This window comes from Streptopelia decaocto, assembly GCF_964273445.1.
Source record: "Streptopelia decaocto genome assembly, chromosome: 4".
Lineage (NCBI taxonomy): Eukaryota > Metazoa > Chordata > Aves > Columbiformes > Columbidae > Streptopelia > Streptopelia decaocto.
Genome location: NC_138658.1, coordinates 23586699 through 23612691, shown reverse-complemented (window position 1 = coordinate 23612691; position 25993 = coordinate 23586699). Strand labels below are relative to the sequence as shown.

The 25993-nt window shown below is 40.6% G+C and overlaps 1 protein-coding gene and 1 long non-coding RNA gene across 4 annotated transcripts in view; one reads left to right on the top strand and one right to left on the bottom strand.

Annotated features, from left to right (window-relative positions):
• The window catches only part of CDS1 (CDP-diacylglycerol synthase 1), a 107487-nt gene extending 86425 nt beyond the window's left edge, over positions 1-21062 (top strand). For both annotated transcript variants that reach the window (XM_082050264.1, XM_082050263.1), the window contains exons 3-13: positions 1275-1371; positions 3991-4088; positions 6355-6494; positions 8085-8143; positions 10278-10360; positions 11843-11930; positions 12661-12729; positions 13533-13685; positions 17664-17783; positions 19669-19772; positions 20931-21062. In XM_082050264.1, the coding sequence (XP_081906390.1) occupies positions 1315-1371; positions 3991-4088; positions 6355-6494; positions 8085-8143; positions 10278-10360; positions 11843-11930; positions 12661-12729; positions 13533-13685; positions 17664-17783; positions 19669-19772; positions 20931-21060 (1101 nt within the window). In that variant the 5' untranslated portion in view covers positions 1275-1314 and the 3' untranslated portion in view covers positions 21061-21062. The remainder of the gene's footprint in view (positions 1-1274; positions 1372-3990; positions 4089-6354; positions 6495-8084; positions 8144-10277; positions 10361-11842; positions 11931-12660; positions 12730-13532; positions 13686-17663; positions 17784-19668; positions 19773-20930) is intronic.
• On the bottom strand, positions 20127-23001 carry LOC309438618. Of its 2 annotated transcripts, XR_014183828.1 has the most exons (4): positions 22874-23001; positions 22653-22764; positions 21019-21105; positions 20127-20180 (listed from the first exon to the last, which is right to left on the bottom strand). It is a non-coding gene; the product is annotated as an uncharacterized lncRNA (long non-coding RNA). The 2 variants fall into 2 exon arrangements; XR_014183827.1 differs by having other exon boundaries at positions 21019-22764.
• Positions 23002-25993: the final 2992 nt, after the last annotated feature.

Genomic DNA, 25993 nt, shown 5'->3' with positions numbered 1-25993 from the left:
AGTTACATTGAAGTTTAATTAATGTTTACATTAAAACTGGAGTATGAAGCAAAACTAATAGTGTCCCCTGAATGAGGTGTATCTCCTGATACAGCAATGAAACACAAGACTGACATATAAGCAAAACATTAGAAATCATTTCTTTAAGCCACACTAGGGTGTTTTTGTGTTTAACTGTAACTCATGGTTAGTTGATTCAGTGTACTTCTAGAGGCAAAATTCTTGAAGTGAAAGACACAGGCAAAAGAGGAAAAAAACTTACTGAAAAGTAATATGAATAATAAAATAAAGACAACTGATAGCAAAAAAAAGTTTTATGGGAAAGTGGGTGCGATGAGAGTTTTTTTTAATTTTTTTTTTTTTTAATTGAATTGGGCTCTCCCCCCCCCCCCCCCCCCCCAACCCCCCCCCGCTCCGATATTGATTTTTGTACAAATTAGAGAAAGGGGGATTAAAAAAAAGACTTTCCAGTTGTGGTGTTGTGAGGGTTTCTTGTTTGCTTTGGTTTGGGGTTCCACCCCACCCCCCCCCCCCCCACCCCCCCTTTTTGTTAGGTTGGTTTGGTTTGGGGTTTTCTTGTTTGGTTATTGTTGTGTTGTTTCATTTTGTTTTAGAGACTCTTATTTTTTGAAAGACATTTGAAGATATTCCTGGTAACAGGAGTTTCTATTCTACTTTCCTTAGGTAGCCACAAGCAGCTGCAAAGCTATACGAGGGCAAATGAGTACAACTAGTTTGGCCCATCACCCCTCATTGTCACTTCTTTCCCTGTCCTGGCTCTAGCGCTCGCAAGAGCACAGGACACTTGCAATAGGTCACCCTCTGCCTGGCAAATACGGACAGTCGGTGATCACCCATTTTGTGGCTGTTAGTTCTCAAAGAATTGTGTGCTTTTTCCCTGGCAGCCTTTCTTGCATGCACAAGCCTGTACCTGGCTGGGCCCCCATCGGCCTTGCTGATCCTGCAATGCTTTTTGAGGGTCCTGATGAGTTTTCATAGCAGCTTCAATATGGAGTTGATCCATTTAGCTGCAAATGATGTTTGGCAGGGGAGGAGCATGGGAGAAGGAAGGTGGTAACTTTAATTTCTTTTACTGTGTATCCTGTTTAGTTAGATATTTGGTTGATTCTATGTTTCTTGTTATGAGTTTTATTAAGCATGAAAATTTCTGGAACTCTCACTGTTTCTAATACACTTTAATCTATAGTTAGCAAAGGAAGTGGCATTGATTTGCATTTATAACTGGTTGCTTTTTATTCTCTTCTTTTTAATAGATGGAAAAATTGGTGGATTCGTGGAATTCTCACTCTAGCTATGATTTCTGGGTTTTTTCTGATCATATACCTGGGGTCATTTATGCTGATGCTTCTGGTAAGTTTGTTTTAAAAGAATTCTGGTGTGGAAGATTTACTTCGTCTCTTCATCATGCATAAGGCAGCTGGGAGCAAACTGCACAGACAATTCAGAGCAATTTGTCTCGCGTTTGTGTGAATGTAAATACTTTTGAAGGACACTGGACAGGTTCACAATTGGGCCTTCTGGATTAAGGACTCCTTATATACTGTAATTAATATATTTTTAAAGTAGGAATTAAAGTAACTGTAAGTTGAAAAATTGTTACCTTGAAGTTTATGAAACTACTGTCGTCCATTTGCTTGTCCAGTTCTCATCATACCACCTACTGCTAAATTCTTTGTGGTTTATGCTGCTGCTTTATTTTTTCTTTTATTTTTTCTTTATTTTTTTTTAAACAAGAACAAACACACACAAACAGCAACAAAAATACACAAGAATTTACTTTTTGAGGCTGAGGCAAGTGGGCAGCTCTTGTCTGCTGTCTGTCACTTTGCTCAGGCCTACTCCGTTAATTCACTGCAGGGCTGCCTTGTGGCCTTGGGTTTATCTGTAGAATGGAGCGAGATCTCTTCCGAGGTACAGATTAAGTGCATTTTTAGGTCATGAGGTGAACAGCTATCATAATAATAATGTTTATATATCCTACATACTCAGTCAGCCTTTACTGCTTCTTTCCATCATTTTTATTGCTCGTATTTTTACTGAATAATGTTTTAATTATCTTTCCTAGTCATGGCAAATAACAGGCAGGGTTATGGCTGAATTTAGTACTTTTGGGTAACTGCTTTGATTTTTGACTGTAAGTTTGTCTGTCAAAATGTGATTTTAATTTTTTAAAAATTTCATTTTTCATGGCCTCCTTTTGGATTATATTGTCTCAACAGACTGGAATGTTGTTTCATCAGTATTATGGTCTGCATTACATTCTCTACATCTGAATGAGTCTGGTTTATATTTACTGTTTTCAGGTGAATGACATAGCAAACTAGTAATTCATTGTTTCACTAGTGGAGGATTTTTGTGTGTGTAAAAAAACCAACCAACCAAACAAACAAAAAAACCCACACAAAAACCAAAACAAAACAACTTTAAAGTGCAGGTCATCGTGGAGAGATTTTTTTTTTTTTCATAGCCTGTTACACTTGACAATGATGATGACTGCAACACAAATAAACCAAGCAACTTGCAGTGTGATTCAGTATATTCACGACATACTTGGAGATTGCAGTCACAGGCAAAGCTATCAAGAGATGAACCAAAAAGTAATTGAAGTTAGTATAGAATTCGAATAGAATTCTTCCTCTGTTGTGCCATAAGGCAAAAACTCAATCTTCTAATGTAATAAGCTGTATATCAAGTTGACGTGGGACTATATAAAAAATTATAATGAAAGGAAGAAACAGTTTTGTTAATAAAGTATTTCATTTCACTGGAATAAAATATCTTACATTTAGACAAGAATTTTCATATAAAAACCAAATCTTAATACTGAGACTGTAAATGCCCAGAAACTTGTAGGAAGGGTAATCCAGTGAAGTTTGGAGGATGAGCGCTGAGACTGCTCTAAAATGTTGGGAATCATTTTATGATTGCCTGCTACTAAGGTAACAGGCACGAGCTTCGATGCCTTTGGACCCCAGTGTCCTTTTCCACTCTAAGGTGCAATCCCTTAATGTTACTCTTGCATGTAGCGTTTAAGTTTTATAACATAGGTCAAGCAGAAGAAACAGCATGATGTAGGGTGACTTCAAAATGAAACCACTGAGGTGGTGTAATATTGCTTAACCTGTGTCTGTGTGTTGAGGAAGATGAAACATATTTATGAACGCAAGCAGTCAGAGAATACCTCAAAGCCCAGTGTGCCGACATGCACAGTCAGCACAGCCAGGGCCTTACTCCTGCCTCTGTGCAGGATTAGCAGTGGCCTTAGCAGTGGTTGGCAATGCTTGATATCGGGGCAGGGCGAGCTGCCTGCTGACCGCGTTGGGCAAAACTGGCAGAGAGTCCTTGGGAGCCCCAAGACTGATGTGACGTACTCCCAGGCTTGCACGGGCAAGCACTGAAGTGGTGAGATCAGCAAAACAAAACAAAGGCTATGGAGGGCGTGACATTCAGACCTGGGTTAGACAAGCTTTGCTTCTAATCATCAATGCTAATTAGCAGTGTAGACTTACCCTTAATGAGACACCTGCAAATTGGAAGACCTGGGTGTCCAAGCTGTGTTGCACAGCTGATTTCTTCCATTGGATCTAGACAGTATTTCTTAAACTAAATTTAAAGATCAAAATTAGCCAGAAGAGACAGAAGAGCTTTCTTTCCAGGAAGTACTTTTGACCTGCTGCTGGCAAACTGTTTTAATGAAGAAAAGTCAGGAGCTTTTATTTGTTTCATGAGTGTATTCTTGCAGTCAGCCCAATGTGCTTTTTTCTCAGCATGCCAAGTGGTTTTGAGGTTTTTTGGGGGTTTAAACAGAGCTTTAGTTTTCCTTGGACTTGCTTTAAAGCTGTCTGGTTTTTGTGTGGAATTTGAATCCAGAATAACTTCTCCCTTTAATGCAGGTTGTAGTAGCATTTAACTGCCTTTAAGAAACAATTGCAGCATGTTTACATAGTGTTTTATTTATCTTAATTTTAGGTCTTAAGCATCCAAGTGAAGTGTTACCACGAAATCATTACTATAGGTTACAGAGTGTACCACTCATATGATTTACCGTGGTTTAGATCCCTCAGCTGGTGAGTAGCAATCGAGAACATCAATAAATAGAGACATGAAACTTCAATCTTCATGTTCTTCAGATCCTGTCATGGCGCAATGATAGCTATGTAGGTCATGTGCAGCCATAAAACTTGACATCTGTCTCTAATACAAGATCCTGTAGTTGTCTTCCACCTGTGAACTTGGACAAAACAATTGCAATTTTTTCCTTGTTATAAATATTTATATATGTACACATATATGTATGCTTGCATATATGCTTTAAGTCAGAACTGAGCACGTATAAGCTATCTAAAAATGTGCATAGCCAAGCAATTGCCTAAGCTGTATTACCTGAACTGCTTTTTTGTTTAGTTTGGGCCTTTTTTGGCCGTTAACCTTGCACAAGAAATAAATAGAACAGGTACCTTAAAGTCTCTTCTTCACACACAGATTTAAAATAATCACATACAAGTTTTAAATCCTTCCCAGTGGTGCACTTAATCATAGGACTGTGTAAATATAGTGCTGGGGAATCTTCTGAAAGCCAAAGATAAGATTAATTTTTCTGGCAAATTGTGTATACTTGTGACGATGTGCAGCTTACGTAGGGCTGGATAGAACAGGGGAAATGGATTCTTGTGTGTTCTGTGAGGAAAAATAAAGGCTTTTTGATTAGAGTCAGTGTTATAGAAAGGTGTTGGGCACAGGTAGTCTCTAAGTGCTTAAGGAGATAGTTCTTCAGACGTGACCTATGTTATTTTGTTTTGGGATTGGTTTTTTTAAGGAATTGAAATGCCTCTTGTCACATTGCTTATTCACTTCTAGAAGAAACTTTACTGTGTAATGTGGTGGATTCCTGCTGTTGGCTCTCTGTAAATGGTAATCAGTTCACCCCTGCTCACTCCTGGATTATCCAGGGAACTGATCTATTCTGTGCTTTACCCCATGGCTTCTGGATATACAGTTAGAGCAGACTCATACGTGAATGATTCTACAGTCTTGCCAAAATGCTGAGAGGAGGAGGTGTGCAATCTACCACTTAGTCTACTTGGGCAGTTGACCACCGCCACTTTCATATGTGGAGCTCAAAATCAACTCTGTTGCATTGCCAGACTAGCTCACATCAAAGCTCCTTTCAGTCCACCCTATTGCATTAAAACATTTCGGTGAGATGAGAGAATCCTGTTGGTAGTCTGAGCATCACCTGTTTGGTTTATTTAGAGAACTGAAGCCTCGCAAGGTGAGCATTAACATCTGTTAGAGGAGAATGAGTACTGATTGCTCTGAGAATATCTGGGGAGCCAGTCTTGAATTACAAGTTTTTATCTTTTGTGGCTGACTGGGAATAAGCTGAAGAGCATGTTGCCTAGAGAGGTGCATCTCTTAGTGCTATTTATTGGGTTTTTTTGAGTGCTGCCTTGGAATTTGAGGATCTTTTTGTGACTTAAGAAAGCTGAGTAACTTAACTTGTATGAAGACCTGTCACAGAATTACTTGCCTACTGACCGTTTTGACTGAAAGGAATTTCTTTGAAGATCCTTCAAAAAGACATGGCTGAAGGTGACATTTCACCTCAGTTGAACCTTGGGTGTGGACATACTCCCACAAAATCGTTTTGAAAAAGTTGTAGTGATAGCTGTATTTACTAATTAGCTGATGGATTTAATCCTGTAAGATTATTTGGTCAAGATAGCTAAAAGGTGAAGTGCGTGGTGAGCAGATATAGCAGTAACTCTTCCAGATGAGAATCTTCAGGCCAAATGGCAAAAGTACGGTTATGTTCAAATCCTCAAGCCCCATGTCACGTTCACTGCCCTATAACCTCAGAGGATTCATTATGCAAGTACCTGTTTTTTCCTGTTTGTAATGCAGAAATCACAAACTACTCCTGTTAGGATATAGGAAAAGAATATGCAGAACTACTCATGTCATTGTTGATGACAACAGTTACTTATTCTGTATTTCTAGAATACCTGAAAGAGACTCACATAGGCGTGGAGGATTCGGTACTGTAGTTAAGGATGAAATGGATTTTCCAACTGTATCATAACGCAAAAAGGGTTTGTTTTTTCTAGTGAGGTTGTTTTAGAAAAAATAAATTATGAAAAATGACTTGTCAGAGAAGACTCTGACCCAGAAGTTTAGGACTGAATTTTTATAGTTGAATCATGTCACACATCTTTTCTACTTTTCTGGTTTTCCTTTTGGGTGGTGTTTTTGATGTGTTTTGTTTGCTTGTTTTGTTTTTAAGAATGACAAACATATATTGTTAAAATAACTGCAAACTGTTGTGTGTTGTAGGTACTTTTTGCTGTGTGTGAACTACTTCTTTTATGGAGAGACTGTAGCTGATTACTTCGCTACATTTGTTCAAAGAAGAGAACAGCTTCAGTTCCTAATTCGTTACCACAGGTTTATATCTTTTGCACTCTATTTAGCAGGTGAGTTTAGGAAATTGCAAAAATGAAAGAACTTTGTGCTTTGTTGGTTTCTGTGCTTATTTGTTTTAAAAAAAATGTTCCCCAGCTGTATGCACTTTCAGTTACTTTTTCCTCTTAATATTTTAAGAAATTTGGTATTTGCAGTTTTTTTTTCTTGTGAAAAGATGAATATAAATTTTGCATTCACTGAGAAGAAGCCTAAACAAGTAGATAATCTGGAGGAAACTGAGCTAATAGTGCTCAAGAGAAGTTGTTATGAATTAATTTTGATGGCTGAAGAACTGGAGCTCAGTACTTGAATATAGGAATGTTATTTTGGCTGTCTGTGGAGATGATTTCTAAGTGTAATTGCTGTGCTGGGTTGGTGCTTTATTGTGCAAGTGTTCTGCTAGGTCTACAGCAGAAAGATTTACGGATATATTTTAAAATGGTTATTCAAAATGCACGTGGCTTTATTTTGTCTGCAAGATATTCAGATGCTTGCATCATGGATAGATTTTCCTCCCTATCCAGAGAAAGAGGGCTTTTAAAAGCCTATTCTCTAGGAATAAGAAACATATGTTGGCAGTCTGGTGGGGTACTGCTTTGTGAACACGTAAATATAGTCTGCAGTGGTTGCAGGAACATGGTTAATATTACTCTAGCCTAAAATTAAATCAATAGAAAACTCCGGCTTGTCTAAGGGACATAAGACTGCTATACTACAAATACTTGTAAAATATATTAAGAAACATTATCTTAATGAAGAACTGTCAGTCTGTCTACTGTTTTGTGTGTGTTGTTTTTTTTGTTTGTTTGTTTGTTTGTTTTTTTAAACCAGATAAAAATTCTCCTCAGTGCTGAGATCACAAAGTAGAAACCAGCTTTGCAAAACTTGACCTTTTTCAGCTGTCTTTGCCCTGAGAAAACCAACTTAACTAATGCCTTGTGACTGCCGGAGGGCAGAGAGGGGGGAGATGAGACAAGCCAGTTGTGAGCAAAAGCGGGCACAGAGCACAGCAGAGCCCCTTGGTGGCTGTCACGCTGGGATTGTGGGGACACTGAGGGACTGTCCCCAGCATTAAGGGTCTTTCGAGGGTCTCTGACCCCTCCTGGTGCAGAATGTTGCCCTAGGGCAGAAAAGGTGGTCTGATAGTCCCCCAGAACCGAGGGGCATTACGTTTCTTTCAGGCGGTTGAATTCTCCAGCGCTGCATGCATGAAGAGCGCTGCTCTTCACCCTTGCGTTGCATGCAGCCGTATGTCTCTCTGGAGGAGAGGGCCAGGCTGGTGTTTTCCTTTTAATTATTTCTGATAATTATTCAAAACAACCTTGTCAACCTGATTTTTGAGATGTTTTTTAAAGGCGATGGTCTCCTCCCCTAAAAATTGATGCCTGTGATGGGATCTTGTAAGTAATGAAATGGATGCTCTTTACTGATGTTAACTACATCTCATGCTCTAATGAGAATAATTCTATATGTACACTGACTGAATACAAGCAAACGCTCCTAGCAGCAGAGGGATTAAAAACTGCTTCAAGAGAATTACATCACAGTTCAGTTGTAAGTACATATAAGATGGTACAAACTACACTTGCTTTGTTTTACAGGCTTCTGCATGTTTGTTTTGAGTTTAGTGAAGAAACATTATCGTCTGCAGTTTTACATGGTGTGTATTACCCACTTTGCTGTGGTCACTCACGTTATGAATGTCACTAGAAACAGTCATCTCCCTGTGTTCATGAAATAGCTTGGAAGAGGGGTGTAGAAAATGTGCTTAAACAGACATTAATATGAAAATGGTGCTGGGCTGCTCAGTATCATTATTATAACACAGGATGTGGTCTTTCAGTCAATTCATGCTGTCTTTGGTGAGGCCCTGTGCGTATACGATGTCCTCTGTTTCCTTTAGTGACAGACTGTTAGATTCCTGGTGAAAGGGGTGTGCATCTACCTCCCAGGGCTGAAGCCAAACACCTTCAGCACAGCTGGGAAGTGGCTCTTGTGACTCAAGTGTTACTTTGCAGAGGCCCCACTCAAGTGCTGTGAAGGGAAGTTGGTCTTAACCCTTATATGGAAGCTTTATTCTGTGACACTTAATAGCAGTTCTGGTCTTGTGCTCTGCTGTGCCTCAATAGATCATCAATCTATTAGAAGAAACCAGTGTTTTCATCTCTCATATTTATCAACCTAATAAACAACATAAACTACTTTTATGTATCTTGTAGGTTGAAAACTAATTTTTTTTTACCATCACAGCTAAAAACAAAAAAACAAACACCAAAAAAACCCCAACCCAAAACCCAAAAAAACCCCACCAGCCCCCCTGCCTCCTTCTACGTAGGAATGATTAGAAGCAATGCAGTAAAGCAGCAATGCAGTAAAGCAGCATTGCAGCACAGCTCCTGTCTTTGAAGAACTTGAGCAGCCTGGGGCATTGCACAACCTTAAAGGTTTCCTAAAGCTTCGGAGCTGCGGTTAACCCCTCTGTTTCTACAGTGCTTTAGGTAGCACTTTACCAGTGAGGATCCCTAATTCTGGACTAGGACTGAGCTGAGCCCTGTATGAGCATGAAAAAAATCTTCTACTCAAAACAATTTAGTCTGTTTGTGGGATAACTTGCCTGACTGGGAGATGTAGCTTTTTTGGAGAGGTGGTCTTTATCCTCTAATCCACAAAGTACTCATCTTCAGATTGGCACAAGGTAAATATATTTATTTTACATGGTTTTTGTTTTGTTTTGTTTTTTCCCTTGTGGAAAGAAGGCAGAAAAAAATCTGTCAGACATCTGACTTGGAGCCCACCCAGAAAACATTAAGGTGTGACTACCTAAGAATTGCAGTAAAACAGGAAAGTCATGTATCCGCTGTGTGGCAACAGAGGGTTTGGACAGACAAGGAGAGTAGCCATTTGGTTTCACCTGCTGCTCCACTGTACAAATACTAAAAATGTTAGAGATGCTTTAATTAACCAGCAGGTAATAATTTCAGAAACCTTGAGTCAGTTCTTGTACCCCCACTTTCAGCTTTCTTGAGTTGTCTTGACTGGAAGTAGATGCTGGCTGCTGTAGGAAAACACATATGATAATAGAATTAAAGACGTAGGACATTCTGAGTATTAAATTGCCCAGACATTTGGAGTGCTGAAATTTGGTGTTTCATAGAGAAACTACCAGTTCTTGATTTAAAAGTTTTTGGAAAATACAATCTATTGTAGAATTTTTACTGGTAAACTGTTTGGAAACCACTTTATTGTATACTGGTGCTACAGAATAATAACCAAGTGATATTGAGGAAAATGACTGTTTAAATGACCATGCACATAAAAATTAACACTTTGTTTTCACTAATCCTGAGAATTTTCATTTCCATAAGAGGACTGGTATTCTGTTATGAGACATCCACATCTGTGTAACATGACTCTTTCATGAGTTGTTCACCGCCATTTTATTGTTACAGCTCTAACATGTCTGTTATATATGTATATACAGAATATCACATTGCTTACGTTTCTTTGCTGCTTTCATGCTGAAGGTGTATGTCTTATCAAATCAGATGTTAAACTGCATGTTAAAAAATTATTGGGTGGAGGTAAGTGATGGGGACACCTGTTAAAAGTCTCAATACTTGCTTCAGAAAGTGAGCTAACGTGTGATATACTGTATGCACACATCTCTTGCATTATCACTAGAACTGGTCTTTCCTGCGAGCTCCTAAGTAGCTCCTCTAGCTGACATGCCAGTATTTATCAAGGTGTATGGATCGGTGTTTTCACTAACTGTTGTGTTGTTGCATTGTTAACAGTTCGCATGGACTCATGTCACTTTGCTGATCACTGTAACTCAATCTCATCTTGTCATCCAAAATCTCTTTGAAGGCATGATCTGGTAAGGGGACAGTAATAAACTGATTTGTAACTCTATTGCACTGGAAGGTTACTTCTTTTACATAGCAGATCTGGTTAGGGAATAATTGTGAGAACAGTTAAAGCAGCACAAATTAAAGCAGCTAAAGTCCAGCTGGAAGGGGAGTCGGAGGAGTTGGGAGCAATGAGGTAAAGGATACAGGAGAGGGAGCAGAAACTTCTTTAACTAGATTGGCAGCCAGAATTATGATAATTTTGAACAACCACTTCATTTACTTGCATGGAATAGGATTACTTGCGTGCTTGGTGAAATAGTTTCCACAGTGTTTTACTGAATAGATGAACATTCAGCAATTCTTTTTCAATTGCATGGGATCTTCAGGTTGCTCAGAGCTATTGAAGTTGGACCATTTAATCTGAAATCCCAAATCTGGCCACTTTTCCTGATGCCTCCCCTGTTTAGATAAATTCAGATTGCTTAAAATACATTAAGAGTTGAAATCTTGGATGTTGTTGGGTCATCTTAATGCTCCACTTCCAGTTATGTATTAAATTCTAATGATGCAGTTAAACTTCATTACTTAAAACTGCTCCTCAAAGAGAGACTGTGTTTTCTCACCTCACACTTCTTTAGGGAGAGGGTAAATAACAAATTGGGAAAGAAGGAAGAAGCACATGGAAGATGATTTGTATTCTTCCAAGAACATAAAACTGCATGCTCTCCTTTTTCTTTTCCTGATATCTGTACAGCTGGGGAGATGATTGCAGAATAGATGTGCTTGTAGCTGTAAAGAAAACCCAAAGCTCCTGACAGAGTTTGTATAAACAAACCTCTTTCATAGCAGTTGTGTTCACGTGCCAAAAACTGAACCTAGTTGCCTTGCTAGCCTACTGTTTCTTAGTTCCACTGGTGCTAATTGCACTGGGCAATGTGGCAGATGGTCACAAGATAGGACTTTTAGCTCATTAATACATCACTTCTTTGAAAAGGGGGGAAAAAGAGGTGAACAGGTTTGGATAACAAATCCAGCAGCTGTCTGCATGCAAAGAACACTTAGCTATTATAACACAGGCTGCTCCAAACTGACAAGAGGAAGAAAAGGAAAACTTTTTTTTTTTTAATTCAGATATCATTAAACTTTATAAGGAATTTGCTTGCTTTGATGTTACTAATAACATTAACATGTTTATATCTGTTGATTTATTCTTAACTGTAGTACCAGTCTTCAAGCCTGATGTGAACAGGCCGGCTTTTTCCTGTTTCAGGCTCACGTGCCAAAAATCATTTTAACTTGAACGGATACAAATCTGTAATGGTCTTGATTGGCTGAAGTATAGCTAAACATGCTGCTCATGGGGGAACTAGGTGAACATGTTATGAAAGATAATTCCTTCTAAATAGTTTAGAAAAGTTTTCCAGAAAGAAATGCTGCTGTTTCAATTTCTGTCCTGTGTTTAGGCTCAGGCTGATTTTCTCCATGAAACTTTTTATGTCTTTCTCTAGGTTTCTGGTTCCAATTTCAAGTGTCATCTGCAATGATATTACCGCTTACATTTTTGGGTTCTTCTTTGGCAGAACTCCATTAATTAAGGTATGTACTTAGGCATTTCCTTACTAACAAGCTGTTAGAGTTCATAGTGTTTTCAATACTTCTTCAAAAATATGTGTATGGAAAACATACTTTCTGCTAAAAAAAACAAACTGACTATCCTGTTGCTGAAGATGTATAAGTGGAAACTGGGATTAACGTAATATTGATATCACAGTGTAATATAGTTGTTTATAATTGCATCCTGTTTGGATTTCATATGCAGATTTAACTGTATGCTTACTGTACAGAAACTGTTATCTGAAGTAAGCTACTGTGTCATATATACCTTCTCCTCATTTGGTCTTGTTGACGTAGCACTGAGAAGGGCTCAAGTAGTAATCTTCCAGTTCCAAAAGAATATGCAAGATCCTACAGAAAGCCATGAATTATAATTTTCATAATGTTGCCACGTTAACTTTTGGGTATTTAGTTGGTTTTGGTACTCAACTGCCCCTGAATTAAAAATGTGGTAGAATTTGATGAAGAAAATAGTTTCCTACGCTGGTCTCTCTCGGCCTGCAGTTATTTGCTGTGTTAGTTTGCCAACCTGTACGTAGGAAGCTCATGTCTCCCAAGGAGCATCCCCTGCAGCTGCTGACATTCAGTATTTCACACATAAGTTTGAAAACCCAAGTAGGAGCTTAGTTTTTACAGATGAGGTCCAGAAATATAGTAAAAAAGGGTTCACTGATGCAACTGATGAAGCTAATGCTCTCTCTTTTGTGCCTAGCTGTCTCCCAAAAAGACCTGGGAAGGGTTCATTGGAGGCTTCTTTTCCACAGTTATATTTGGATTTATTGTAAGTAACCACAGGACTTTCCTTGTGCTCATTCAGTGTTCAACTTCCTGTTTTAATTTGAAGTAAAATTACTGACAAATTGGGTCATGTCAAACTGCTGAAAGCCTGAGAGATAAGGTTTTTTTGGCTAGAGAATTCGGCTGATTCATAACTAGCTGGAAAAGCCAGGCAAGGCTTGTACTTCTGAACAGGTTATAATGACCATTTTTGCCATTACTGTTACTACATCTGGAATTTTTTAAATCTATTAATTGCATCCCTATTTTGAAATGGAAGTTTATTGATAGCATTATTTATGCTTTGTAAAGTAGTACTTTTGTATTACATACTTCATAATGACATTTCTTCTGAGAGAATGCCCACAGGTAGGTTACACTGACAATATGCATAGAACATAGTAACAGCATATAGTAACTGTTCTGACAAGTAATTAATCACCAAGGTCAGCAGAACTTGGTAAAAGTGATAGTTCAAGTTTTAATGGGAAGTGAACTGCAAAGAAATGATGAGTGGCTAACGCTCTGGGATTTTATAAAGTGGAAACATGAAGAGATATGAATCTGAGAGATATGAAAAGGAAAGCAAGTTGGGAAATCATCAGTAAGCACAATGAGCATCCACATTTGTCTGCCCTCATTGAGGCATCCTCCAACTTAACAGGCCAATTTTACTCAATTCTGGGTCTCTGTTATTAAAATCATTTTCATTATCCTCAGCTTGCAATGACAAAGCCATCCATTATGGTATGCTTTTTGACTGTAACAACAAATGCCTATTTCAGGAGCCTTTGTTTTGCTTTTCAGTTCTCCTATTTTTTGGCTCAACATCAGTACTTTGTCTGCCCTGTGGAATATAACAGCGAAACTAACAGATTTGTGACAGAGTGTGAACCTTCAGAGCTCTTTCAGATGAAGAAGTACTCTGTGCCACCATTGCTTCAAGCTGTGTTGGGATGGGTAAGGAGAACAACAAGACTTTGGTTAAAACTGATGGCTTGTACAAGTGCACTCTCTGCTGGGTTAAGAACTGGCTGGAGGGCCGGGCCCAGAGAGTGCTGGTGAATGGGGCTGCATCGAGCTGGCGGCCCGTCACTAGTGGTGTCCCCCAGGGGTCAGTGTTGGGTCCAGTCCTGTTTAACATCTCTATTGATGATTTAGATGAGGGGATTGAGACCATCATCAGCAAATTTGCTGATGACACCAAGTTGGGAGGGAGTGTCGACCTGCTGGAAGGCAGGAGGGCTCTGCAGAGAGATCTGGATAGACTGGAAAAACGGGCTGATTCCAATGGGATGAAGTTCAATAAGGCCAAGTGCCGGGTCCTGCACTTTGGTCACAACAACCCCCTGCAGCGCTCCAGGCTGGGCGCAGAGTGGCTGCAGAGCAGTCAGGCAGAAAGGGACCTGGGAGGACTAATTGACAGGAAGCTCAACATGAGCCAACAGTGTGCCCAGGTGGCCAAGAAGGCCAATGGTATCCTGTCCTGTATGAAAAATAGCGTGGTCAGCAGGACAAGGGAAGTGATCCTTCCCCTGTACTCTGCATTGGTGAGGCCACACCTGGAGTTTTGTGTTCAGTTCTGGGCCCCTCAGTTCAGGAAAGACATTGAAGTGCTGGAGCGGGTCCAGAGAAGAGCAACAAGACTGGTGAAGGGACTTGAACACAAGACCTATGGGGAGAGGCTGAGGGAGCTGGGGTTGTTTACTCTGGAGAAGAGGAGGCTTAGAGGTGACCTCATCACTCTCTATAACTACCTGAAGGGAAGTTATAGCCAGGTGGGGATGGGTCTCTTCTCCCAGGCAGTTAGCAATAGGACAAGGGGGCATGGGCTTAAACTCTGCCAGGGGAAATTTAGGCTGGATATTAGAACTGGAGTTCACTCCCTTAATCATCTTTGCCCTGCGCTGGACTCTCTCCAGCAGTTCCCTGTCCTTCTTGAACTGAGGGGCCCAGAACTGGACATAATATTCGAAGTGTGGTCTCCCCAGGGCAGAGTAGAGGGGCAGGAGAACCTCTCTGGACCTGCTAACCACCCCGCTTCTAATACACCCCAGGATGCCATTGGCCTTCTTGGCCACAACGGCACAGTGCTGGCTCATGGTCATCCTGCTGTGCACCAGGACCCCCAGGTCCCTTTCCCCTACACTGCTCTCTAACAGGTTGTTCCCCAACTTATACTGGAACCTGGGGTTGTTCCTGCCCAGATGCAAGACTCTACACTTGGCCTTGTTATATTTCATTAAATTTTTCCCCACCCAACTCTCCAGCCTGTCCAGGCCTCACTGGACGGCAGCACAGCCTTCTGGCGTGTCAGCTACTTCTCCCAGCTTGGTGTCATCAGCAAACTTGCTGATATTGCACTCTATTCATTTCTTATGAGGAGAGACTGAGAGAGCTGGGTCTTTTCAGCCTGGAGAAAGCTGAGAGGGGATCTCATCAGTGTTTATAAATATCTCCAGGGTAGGTGTCAAGAGGATGGACCAGACTCCTTCAGTGATGCCCAATGACAGGATGAGGGGCAGTGGGCACCAGCTGAAGCACAGGAGGTTCCATCTGAATATGAGGAGAAACTTCTTTCCTTTGAGGGTGCCAGATCAGTGGATCAGGCTGTCCAGAGATGTTGTGATGTCTCCTTCTCTGGAGACATTCAAGACACACCTGGACACATTTGTGTGCAAACTACTCTAGGTGAACCTGCTTTAGCAGGTGGGTTGGACTAGGTGATCTCCAGAGGTCCCTTCCAACCCCAACCATTCTGTGATTCTGCGATTCATCACATAGCATCTTGTGCGTTAGTGCTGAGTGAAAAAGGAGTAATGATACTAGTGCCATGTAATGTAGTCACTGACCCTTTTCCTCACACCCAGCCTGCAAATTCTTTTAAGTGAGCTGTTACATATTTACCTGTCAGAAAACAGGTTATCAATTACCCTACTGTAAAAATCAGAGCTTCCAGAGGCACTCCAACGGGAAGAGAATACCAGATAGAAACCAAGCAGTCTGTCATTGGCTTTCCTTTAGGGCAAAGAGGAGGTGACCGGGATAAACACAGAACAAGTGGGTTCTGCATTGGTCCCCTTGCCTGCGCAGTGGCCCAGCACAGATATTGGTTGCGCAGTACTAAGGCAGTGGGCTTTACCTGCGGTTATGTGGGTATAACACCCGAGGGGCAAGCTGATATAGTTACAAGAAGGCACAAACTGGCAACTGTAGCAGTGAAACCTAAGACTAAAAGCAATTAATGACTGCAGTTGGTATGTTGAAAAGCAAGATTATATCTAGGAGGAGCTCTGCTATTTTCATACCAAATGCACATACTGTTGCTTCAGGGACTGCGGAGTTGATTGCAAATTTAATAAGTACTTTTCTGCACAAAAACAATGTGGACTGAGCAGAGAGAAACCTTACGTTATGTGTTTTGGTAAAGGACAAGGAGAAGGCCAGTCTAATAGAGAGCTATCAGTTAACCCTAAAAAGACATGGTAGTTCCACATGCACTTCTAGAGTACTTTTGCCAGGCTCCGACAAGCCTTTAGCAGACAATTAGTTTTAAAACACTTTATAGAAAGTCAAATTGAATCTGCTTGTTTGGGCAACAGCCTGTTTGGGGGGTTGTTTTCCCCCCTCTGTTACTTGATTCCTGATGTTCTCTCTCAGAAATATGACCAGATGTTATGTTCACAAGACATTTGGCTTAGTGTCAAAAGATGTCAAGCCTTGTATTCTCCCAACAAAATTGACTTAACAGTTCCAACTCAACAACTTTCCTGTTTGACCAACTGCATAGTTTAGCCTAAATGAAAGGTGTCTTAAAATAACTGCACAGAGCAGTTAAGAAGTTAATTGGTGTTGGCCAGCTGTGATGCAAATCAGAAATGCAGGGTACAGGATTTTTCAGCTACAGACAGTGTTTATCAAGACTTGCCGGAGAGGTGTGTTCTGCTCTCAGGGAGGCAGCCAGCCTTGCATTCCCTCAAAGGCTGGAGCTTGTGCCATTGACCTGAAAGTGCTCCAAGCTGAGTCACAAGAAATGCATCCCCCCAAAAAACACAAGTGCCAAATAAACCAAAAAACCCCACTGAAAAAAACAAAACACACACACACAACCAAACAAAACCAAACCAAACACAAAAAAACTACGTGTGCACCTCCACCCCCCCACACCCCCCCCAGCAAACAAAAAAATCCACAAAAAACCCAAAACACCCCAACCAAAATAACACCTTTATTTCTAATCTCAGCTGGAAAGGACAACAGGCACCTGTTGCCAGTGAAGTGTCTCTTATCTGTAAGAATTTGAATGGTTCAAAACAAATTACAAGTCTGAACATGCTGAGGGGAACAATATATATTTAAATGCAAACCAAGAAGTATTAATGGAGGTAAACCTTTTATCTCCTGTTATTGCTATATGTACACAAAGGCGACAGTATGGTGGACTAGCGCAAAATTAATATCTATCTCGTGAGAGCACTTGAAAGAAGTGACATGGAATTAATTGTGTGAAGGTGACACATTTGTGGCGAGCATTGGGCCACTTACTAGAGCAGTACTGGGAATTTGTGGAAAGCTCCTTTGTTTACAGAAAATGGAGCTGGAAAAGCAGAGCCAGGAAAGACTGGAGGATCCGATCGTTCATTATGGGATTAGTAGTTGTATACCTTATGATCATCTATGGGATTGGCTGAAAACCACATCATTTGTTAAAGTTAACCGCTCTAGCAACCCCAAATACTTGCTCCTGTTCATGTGAGTAGACCTTTCAGCAGCTTTCTACAGTATATCTACTTTTTCTTTCTTTACAGTATTACTTTATGCTGGGAAAACTGGAGCCTTGTAGAAATTTGCTGTGTAACAGCCCAATTGTAAACTATTTAAGCTTAAAATGCTTACAATCAAACATATTGAATACAGTGCTGATTACTTTTCTTGTAGGAGACAGTGAATATGTACCCATTTCAGATGCACAGCATTGCACTGTCAACATTTGCCTCATTAATTGGGCCATTTGGAGGATTCTTCGCCAGTGGATTTAAAAGAGCTTTCAAAATCAAGGTGGGTAATCACTCCTGTGAGCTGGTTTTGGTGTAGTTTTGTCTTTGATGTAGGTAAATTGGTGGGTTAGGTGTGTGTTCTGGCTTTTTTTGTTTGTTTTTAATTGTTGATTGTAGTACCTAGTGTTTCTAATAATGTTTGAGCTGTTTATTAGTATCAGCAGCAGTACTTAGTTTTATGAGATATATGTATGTCTTATTGTTAAAACTTTGTGTAATCAATATGTGCCTTTAGTGTTGGAAATCTAAGAATAATTTTTCATATTTTGGTGGATAATTACTCTTCCGAGTCCTGTTGCTGAGGCGGTATAGACAAGCAAGGTGTCAGATGCTACACTTGCCATGAAAGACAATCTGTACATGCCTAGGAAGCACTGACAGCGTTTTACCCTTCAGACTGTGGCTGGCTGCATTTTACCAAGAGTATTTGTGTCATACACAGCTGCTGACGTGTCAGGTTCCCCACGGCATGAGACATTTGTCTGCCTTTAACAACACAGTGCCGCCTTGTAAGCAGAGTGTGCCCTGGCAAATGACATGACATGCTGCCTTCTGTTTATTGCAAGGTGTGCACTGTCACTGGTGCAAGTGTTGTCCCTGGCTGGCATTAAGTGGCAGCAGGAGTATGGGAAGAGGACAGCCCCAAATTTTCTCCCAGCCTCCTGTGTGTCTTGGTAGGACTGCTGTGATTCTTATCCTGTTGCTTGTTGTTGGTCTTGCTCCCTATGTCCACTGGTTTGGGCATGTGCTTTTCACAGAAGGATACAAACTGCTCTGTTTGTGCTGAACTCCCATACACGTGCCTGTACTTTCCTGTCTTATGCCGGTCTGAGCAGCTTGTCTGGCACTTTGCTAGATACAGCCCCATGCACTGTCAAACCTGTATGTCTAGGTAGCAAAAGACTGTGTAAAGAAGGGCTTTTGAGGGGGAAAAAAAAAAAAGCTTCTGAAAAGTAGGACTTAAAGTAGAACATAAAAAAGTAGACTTTTTTTATAATACTCTGGGCCTCAAGGTGGTGACCTAAGGCGCGTAGGTGAGGTTAGACCCACCACGGGAGGGCTGGAGCGGCATCAGCACAGGACTGATTTAACTCGTGTGACTAAGGTCAGAGTTTTCACCCAGCAAGTACACAAGGGAGTAGGGATGACAAAAAGGATATATGAGGGTGGTTTGACTGATAAAGCTGTTCTACAGACAAGATTGGGTAACACAAAGGTAGCGTATTGAGCCTTGTTTGCATCAGAAATATTTTAAGTAGCGATAATAATTTTTTCACCTCAGGGCTTTTTGATTCTGTTAAATATATTTACATGGTATGCACACATTATGGCTTTTTAACTATGGTTACCAAGAAGCCAGCAAAAAAGAATGGCGAATGGGCAGTACAACTTGCAAAGCCAGTGTTACTGCATCTCTTGTAGCAAATATATATTCCCTGCTAACAAGTGCTTCAGCAGCAGCTGCTACCAGTAGAGGACAGAGCAATAAAGTGTTAAAGAGAACTGGATCCTGCAGAGGCAGAAAATGACAGCCATTAGCTCAAGAGCCTTGCTGAAAAATGGAACGAACGCACACAAGTGTACTCAGTACTGGCAAACCTGCACCTGATCTACTGCTGTCCTCTGGGGTGTGACTGTGGACACATAGCTTCATCTCTCCTTTTTCTCCTTACCGCTTGACTCACCTTTGCAGTTTAAAAACTCCTTTAACAAAGGAGGGTCTTAATAACTTTTGGCTCACTGCACCACTGTAGATTAATTGAGGCCTTAATGTGCTGCTGTCAAGTGATACATCATTAGTGTGTTCCATCTGAATTACTGATCATGATTTTTTTAATGTGTGTTTTTGTTTGTTTGTTTTTGCTCCTGTCCTTCACACCCAAAAGGATTTTGCAGACACAATCCCTGGGCATGGTGGGATAATGGATCGCTTTGATTGTCAATACCTGATGGCCACTTTTGTTCATGTCTATATCACCAGTTTCATAAGGTATGAGCTTTTAAAAATATTAACTACTTAAGCTTCCATGGGAGCTGTACCATAGTTACTTCCTACTACTTATGTTCTGCACCATTAGCATGGCAGAGATTGCAGGTTTCTAAATCTGATTTACACAATTATTTCAAATACAGAAATATCAAGGAAACATATGTCACCACCTAGGATTTGTGTAAGTTCAAGCTACACCTTAATGTTTCTGTGACTGCTGTTAAAGGTAACCTGTGTAACCTAAATACCAGAAAGTTTTGTGTAGCAGCCTCTTAGGAGTTTTGCTGGAATTTACTGATTACAGGAGAGTTTCTGCATTTGCTTACCTTCCTGAAGAGCATGTAGGTTGCGAGACTGCAGTTCCTCCCATAAGTTTCAGTATTTCTCAGTCACTTGACTTGGGATTTTCTGCTTAACATAAAACACTGTGGTTAGAGAGAAGAGGCAACTTCTTAAAAATACTGCCCATTTTTCCTGAACCACACCAGCTTTCAAGAAGAAACAATGGGAATGACAATTCTCTTAACAGTCAGTCATTTCAGTTCCTGGGGCAGGGGGGGATCAACGTAAGGGACCATAGGTGCCCAAACTGATGCATGCCCTTAGTTTTGTAAATGCATATGGCTAAATAATTATTAGGTGCCTAATCAGCAACAGATTCTTTGCCTCATATTTGGTCCATCTTAAAAGCAGACTGTAAATAACTGACTAGCTAAAAATGAGACTCTTATTAGAAAAGTGTGGTTTAATTTGTGGTTTTCTTTTCCAACTTGGCCAACTTTCCATTGAGTTCAAGAGTACACAGCTTATCTGGAAACAGATAATCAAATAAAAGAGAACTGTTGTTGAAGAATGTGATTACAGTGATTAAGGCTAATGAATTAATCTTATTTGTCATAAGCCTTCTTATTATAATATCCACATTTGATAGCAAATACAAAAAATGCTTTTAATTTCCGTTCAGACTGAGCTAAGGAGAATACTTTGCCAGTAATACTCGTCCACACATCCTGAGGGGATAGACTTGGAGAAATCCAGAGCTTTGTGTCCCCAAAAAAAGGGAAAGCATTGCTTGTGCAGCAAGAGGAAAACAGAAAGCTGTCAAAAGTTTATTTCGAGCTGTCGCTCACAAAAAAAATATTATTTTTTCATTGACAGGGGTCCAAATCCCAGCAAATTACTGAAACAACTGTTGATACTTCAGCCAGAGCAACAACTAAGTGTGTATAAAATACTGAAATCTCACCTTGTTGAAAAAGGGATCCTGCAGCCATCTCTGAGGGTGTAGTTTGTCAGAACAGAGGATGAGAAGAAACCTCTATTTACAAGAAGCCTGTGGAAAAGCATTGCAAATATGCATAGAGGAAGAGTAGTTCGTGGTCTGGAAGAGGTGAACATTTGCCAAAATGAACGTGAATGCTGTGATTTCCTATTGGGACACAGAAAATCTCTTACTCCTAACATAATTAAAGTGCTTGCAAAATAACAGTACACGTGCTGTATATTTTAGTTCCTGAAGTGGGTGGCAGCTGTCTGCCTTCAGCACCCAGCCTCACACGTTTTGTATTAAAAAAAAAAAAAAATCACTGAGAGTTTTTAATGAGTTATTTAATATTTTATGTCTTAGCAATACTATTTAGGTCTCCAGTGGTTACTGAAGCATAAACAGATGAGGCAAGTAGTCAGTCTTTTATGTAGCCCAGTGCAGAAATTACACTTGGCCATCAAATACTTCTTACCCCAGTCAAAGAGGTACTTAGAGCCTGCTGTATCAGACTACCTGTATTTACTAAATCACTCTGAAGGTGAAACATAGCTCTGTTTTTAATTAAACAGCTTTCTTACAAAATTATTTCATGCTTTCAAGAGAGAAGTACCTTTACTGAAGTATAGCTGGGCTGTGCGGCTGCTATTTTTTTCTAATTCATGTTCAAAATGGGATTCTCCAACGCAGTAAACAGATTAGGGAGAATCTGGAGTTTAAGCCCTTGGTTTCCACAGCATGGTCAGTGTCTGAAGACACTCAAGCCTTATTCCTTGTGCCTCTTAACTACAGTGTAGAATTGGGGGTATTTCCTTCTTTTTAAAAGCACTTTGAGGTCCTGAGTAAAAAGTGAAGTTTAAGTGCTGTGTTATTAACATGTTACTCAGTGAAGGCAGAAATTTTAATCTCATGAATGTGCACAGTGCAAGACAGGACACATGGTTCTTCTGCTGCCTGTTATTATTTATTAAGAGGATCCTCAAGCAAGCTTGGGCAACCACATAGGCATTTGAATGGAGAATTTTTATAGGAAGCAGCTATTCTGTAGACTTAGTGGGCCATATGAGGAAAGCTGATGTTCTGTAATTCTCAGTTCTAGCTGTTTTCTAACTTTTTTCATCATGGGACACGTCTTGATGCAAATAAAAATAAAATCTTTTTCTGAAATTATGAAAATGATTCCTGTACAAATGGAAAGCACAAAAGCCAATTTTGTTTTGATATACTGTAACTTGATACAATTTAATTTTTCCAATCAATTGTAAATAAGTTTCTCCTGCGGTGAAGGTACTAATGCCACATATGTGTATATATAGAGATATAAATATTAAAAGGTGTATGTATAGATATATTAAAGGTGAAAATTTTGAATGGGTGGTGCTAATTGAGGATAAAACCATGGAGAAAATCACTAGGGTGGGTGACAGGCCAGATCTGTAAAATTCAGACTGCTTTTGTGGCATATCATGCAGCTGAGAGCCCCGTGCACTGTTTTGCACTTAGGACACAGTAGCAAGTGTACAGCTCGTGTATGAAAAAACATCCCTGTACAGGAAACAAAATCCAGGTCTAAAGTAATTCTTGTTCATGTCAGGTATTTGATAGAATTAAATTACCTGTGGCACTTCCTACAGCTGACCTGGAGACTGCGGTAATGTATTGAAGGAACACTTGAAGAGGTGAAAAATGTCCCCAGCTGCGTGTCCAATGGTAGCTGTGTGACTTGTGCTGTCAATTGGAGGGAACCAATTTTCAGTCGTTGCAGAGGTTGAAAGGCAGCCCTGCCAGGAAGTGTGACATAGGGGAAGGGAAAATGAGGGTGACCAAAGTAGCATACCTGGAAAACTAACTTGGAAATGGGGCTTTGGTTATGTACCGGACTTCGGTAGATCCTTATGAAAAAACACAGCTGTATTGGAGCTGGTATATCCTTATCCTGGGTATTTAAAAAAAAAAAATATTTATAGAAAGGTAATTGTTACTTTGGAAACTTGAACTTTTTAGTGTAATTTTATAGCATGTATAATAAGAAAGTTAAAATATATTTTACCATTTAATACAACAGAGCATTTGAAGTTAATGACTATTTGCACAATAGAAGGTACAATGCTGCGATTCTACTGTTTAATGTTAAAATGAAGAAGGGATCACTTGTGAACTCACCAGTTTTTCTGGACAGAGTAATAGCTTCCTGCTGGCTTAGGCTTGGGTGTAAATAAAGCTCAGCAGGACAAGTCACTGTGAAGTGACAACTACACTTGCGTACTATGAAGTGCATTTACCCCACTTGTTACTTCCATTAGTTCAAGCATTGCAACATGATCAACAGGAAAGTTCAACTTCCACACCAGTGATTCTTTTCACTTGCACTTTTGTTCCAAGTTGCTATAACTACCCATTAAGCAAAAAAAAAATGTATATTATGTAAATGTTGTAAATGGTATGCTCATATAATGTCTGGTTTAGCTTGACTGTTTCAATCTTTCATTGAAGCAGGCGTTGTAAAAAAAAAAAAAAATAATAAAACTGGGACAGAAATCCTCCTGTCTTGTATTTCCTATAGCAGGCACAGTGGGTGGAGATTTATACTCTCATATTACTCCTTGAAGCTGCATTCCTAATAGCAAAGGCTGCTATTAATTTCCTCCCCTCAAGATGTCAGGCTGTCCTCCACTGTTGCTGCAATTTGTACGACATGTGCCATCTTCAAAGACGTGCAAACTTGTCATCTTTTCCAAAAGGTGCTCACTTCAGCATCGTGTGCTTCCCCTTCCACACAGCCTGCGACGCTGTCTGGCCACTGTGGTCACCTGTAGCTCTCAGAGTGGAAAAATGACACTTTTGTCGCCTTCTGCAATGACTTTCCTCCATGTAGAAAACACTGCTGCCTGTGGCCACTACAGCACTCCACTGAGATACCGTAAGAGGCTGCCACAGGCACCAAGGCCTGATCCTGGCTCTCTTGTTGCCCTGTGGCTCACAACCACTGAGAGGTCACTTATCTGGACCGAACAGCCAGAGGTGCTGCGGTGAGCGCAGCGCTTGCTCAGTGGCTGAGCTCCGGCTGTAGGGCCACTCCTGGGGACAGGACATCCTCCAGTGCCTGGGCCTCTGCCGTGTCACAAGGATGGCACCACTGCTCCCGGCCACCACCTGTCCCTCCTGCTTCCACTGCAGGTATCTGCAAAGAAATGGCAGAGAGCGGAGGGTGAACAGTGCCGAGACCAAAGCTCTTGCTCAGGGAGGACTCAGTGACAGCTCTTCCCATCCTGCCAAGTTCTGCCTCTAGAAACACAAGTGATCTTTCCATTTTCTTGGTGTCAGGACGTTGTGAAATTTTCTCATTTTGGAACCCCATTTCCTGTTCATTGTTCCCCACACTGCTGGCCCAGGCCTGTCAGTATTCACCGTGTGTGGGGATGGTGGGGCGGTAGCTGGCAGCTGTCTCTACCATGTTTTCCTGTTCCTTCCCTTGTAAATCTTGCATCTGAGGCTCTTCATCTCCTGTAGCCTCTACAAACCAGATAACAAATGCATCTTTTTTCTGAATTACAAAAAAGACTGTAACATCTGTTAAGCACTCACCATCAGCAGATCGTGTCTGTGCCACACACCCCCTTGAACCTTAGGAAACTAAAGCAGCAGCACAGAGGGAGCTTTCCCATGGCCAGCATCTGCTTCCTGATTCTCTTCTGGGGAAAGGAACGGGAAAGTCAGTGCTGAGTTTTCTCCTGCTAGACAGATAACGGTTTGGACTCCTACTTGCACAGAAACAGGAAACTTTTACTTTCAACAGGCAAAACCTTCTCAAGTAATGCTTGCCGAGGCACTTGGAGGGAGCTGCTTTCAGGGATACTAGTGGGGTGGTGAACTGGCCTGACAGCCACGTTTGTGCAGTTGTGGCAGAGAGAATAGTGGTTTGGTTGTTTGTTTGTTTTAAAAAACATCATTGACTTCAATTGTCCTACATAACATTTGAGCCACACTGTGCAGAGTCCCTTTGTCCAGCTTGTACTACCCTTATTTTCCCCCCAAATAAGACCTACCCTGAAAATAAGCCCTAGCATGACTTTTCAGGATTTTTGAGGATGCTCAAAATATAAGCCCTACTCCAAAAATAAGCCCTAGTTATAGTTCATTAAAAAGTCAGTTTAAATAGTCTCCAGGCAGCTGTACCTGTAAAAAAGTAAAATTAATTGGCAACAGAATGCAGGAAGACAGATGTGACATGTGACAGAATGTGATGACATGACTGTATTTGAAATAAATGTTGATTTTTTGTTCAAGAATTAATATAGATTTTTATTTGTGGAAAAATAAGACATCCCCTGAAAAGAAGTCCTAACGCATCTTTTGGAGCAAAAATTAATATAAGACTCTGTGTTATTTTCAGGAAAAGAGGGTAGAACCTGCACATAACTAAGGTCCAATTTGCTCTGTATCTTGCAAATAGTTTCTCAGTTATCAAACAGAAATTGAATTCCATGGTTTAGCAATTTCAAAGTGCATAAATTTAGATGCAAGTCATGTATCTGATAGGATTCCAGAAACAGACGGCAATGTGTCACCCGTAAGCGTGTACCGCCGAATACTACAGACATGACGATTGTCCACTGCGTATGTATCACACCCTGACTTCCCACTACTGGTGCTTGTTATGTGAATTACAGGGCACATTTTGACCTCTAAAGGAAGAGGTGAGAAAGACTGGTATTATTAGGATTTCATCAGCACAGACACAACCTTTGCAAGCGAATATGAAAAGGCAACACATTCTCATAGGGAAGCCAAGCTGTAAAGTTTCAGTCCCATTTAACTGCTCCCACCTAAGCCGAGGCTGGACAACAGCCACAGTTTTCTGCCTCAAGCGATTGCTGCTCCCTCCTGGGCAGGGACTCAAGCTTTGAGTTAATCCCAGCGCAGCTTTCCTCTCAGCAAGAGGATACATTTTCACTTC